The sequence below is a fragment of the Rhinopithecus bieti genome, unplaced genomic scaffold (genome assembly GCF_001698545.2).
Source record: "Rhinopithecus bieti isolate Rb0 unplaced genomic scaffold, ASM169854v2 scaffold_50862, whole genome shotgun sequence".
In the NCBI taxonomy this organism is placed as follows: Eukaryota; Metazoa; Chordata; class Mammalia; order Primates; family Cercopithecidae; genus Rhinopithecus; species Rhinopithecus bieti.
The window spans coordinates 1-1760 of NW_016819814.1; the positions used below are offsets into that span (position 1 = coordinate 1).

Below are 1760 nucleotides of genomic sequence, written 5' to 3' on the forward strand. Positions count from 1 at the left end.
ACACACACACACAATTTTTAAGGGATTACAAGACAACTGGCTTCCTGGAAACCCACTTTCAACACAAGCTGCCTACAGTTGCTTGGCAAAGTCCCAAGAACGCCAGCGTCACACAATACTGATACGCTCCATCAAAAGCTGGACTCCGGTAAGGTTTTCTTTCGACCTAAAGAAAGAGTGTGGTATTTGACCCTCTGAAATGTGCCATAAGAAGCCTGCTCCCCTGGAACAGTCCTTTGTGACATGCCCAGTGCACTGCCTCTTGGGGCTCTGCTGGCTTTACGAGGCAGGCGGAGAGAGCTGGGAGCTGACCACACATCCCTCTCAAGCCGGCTGCCCAGGCCCCTGGCCAGGCCCTCTGGGATCCTGAGGGCAGGAGGTGAGCCTGGAACCTGCCCGTCCATGGCAGGACTCAGCCTGCCACTCAGCAGGGAGACAGGGGGCACTTGTGGAGAGACCTCTGCCCTCTCGTTCCTCCTGTTCTCCTTCTTCCGAAACACGGACCTCAGAAGGGTGAGTGTCCCCTGCAGGGGTCTGTCTAGCTCAGAGGTGCCTCGGCGACTGTCTTTGCTATTTCCAGAGAATCCCACATAGGGGGAGGGGGGGCTACTCTTGCTTCCCATCTGGAAGCTCTCCTTCCAGTTCATGGCCTTCTGGCCCTCCGGTCGAGCTGGTTTCTCATGCTCCACTGAAGGCATCACAGTGAGAGGCAGGTCAAACTTTCTGGGAAGCTTGATGTCCTGCCCTGCATTTTCTTGGAGTTTCCTTGCTGTGTTTGGACCATCTGAGTTTCCAGGGGCCAGACAGTGGTTGGGTTGAGCCGAGGGACAGGGCACCGCGGCTGGACCTCTTTCGATGGCCCGCCCACCATCTTCGCTGTTAGCAGGAAGGGCGAGGTTGGACCTCGGCGATGCTGACTTCTCATCCTCACCCACAGTGCCCGTCAACAGTGACACAATGGACTGGCTCGTGGACCGAGGTCTTCGTCTGGATTCCAAGTACTCCACCAACTCGACAGAGGCACCTGGTGGTTTCTCCTTGGATCCAAAGGACCACCGCAGAGGCATGGTCTTGAACGGTCCCTGCTTGGCTCGGGAAGCGGTAGGTGCCTTCATGCTGATGCTTCTGCCTTTCACGCCCCGTACCAAACGCCTGGGCTCCAACCCTCCTGAAAGAGACAGAAAGACTGTCAGTGTACAAGCCACCCTACAGCTAAATGCCAGTCATCTCACGTTCACTGAGCACCGCTGATGTGGGAGGCACTGCGCTGGGCACTGGAGACACAGCAGTGAAGAAGCCAGCAATGGTTTCACCCACTCTTCCTCAATATCCACTTACACGTTTGAAGCCACAGGGTAAGCCAGTGCCAAAGAAGGTATCTACATGCTGGGCAGCACAGACACCTGGCAACGCTCAGTCTCACGGGCATCTAGCCCTAAGAATGAACATGAGTTTCATCCATCTTTAAATATTCCCATGAAACGGAATGCCTAGCAAAAGTTCTGCTTTTCTAGGTCATATTAGGTCCTTGTATTTTTCAAATTCAAGAAACTGATATCCTACCCTGGGCTAAAAAAGAAGAAAAAAATGTATTTAAAAAAAAAAAAAAAAGGCAAAACCGCAATTACTTTTGCACCAACCTATACAGCTTGTAAAATATATACACGTGCATGTATTATGTATGCATGTGAAAACATACAAATAAGAATAGAGAAATAGATGCCAAAACAAGTTGTGGATAGGGCCATGGCAGTGCTGTT

The 1760-nt window shown here is 52.0% G+C and overlaps 1 protein-coding gene across 1 annotated transcript; it reads right to left on the reverse strand.

Moving 5' to 3' along the window:
* Positions 1-6: 6 nt before the first annotated feature.
* Positions 7-1402, reverse strand: LOC108519967 (ubiquitin carboxyl-terminal hydrolase 43-like). Its single transcript, XM_017859259.1, has one exon. It carries the CDS (start codon positions 1113-1115, stop codon positions 132-134), a length of 984 nt encoding a protein of 327 aa, XP_017714748.1. The 5' UTR covers positions 1116-1402; the 3' UTR covers positions 7-131.
* Between the last annotated feature and the right edge of the window lie 358 nt (positions 1403-1760).

Coding starts and splice junctions, on each gene's coding strand:
- LOC108519967 (XM_017859259.1), bottom strand. CDS start 1,115: ATGAAGGCACCTACCGCTTCCCGAGCCAAGCAGGGACCGTTCAAGACC.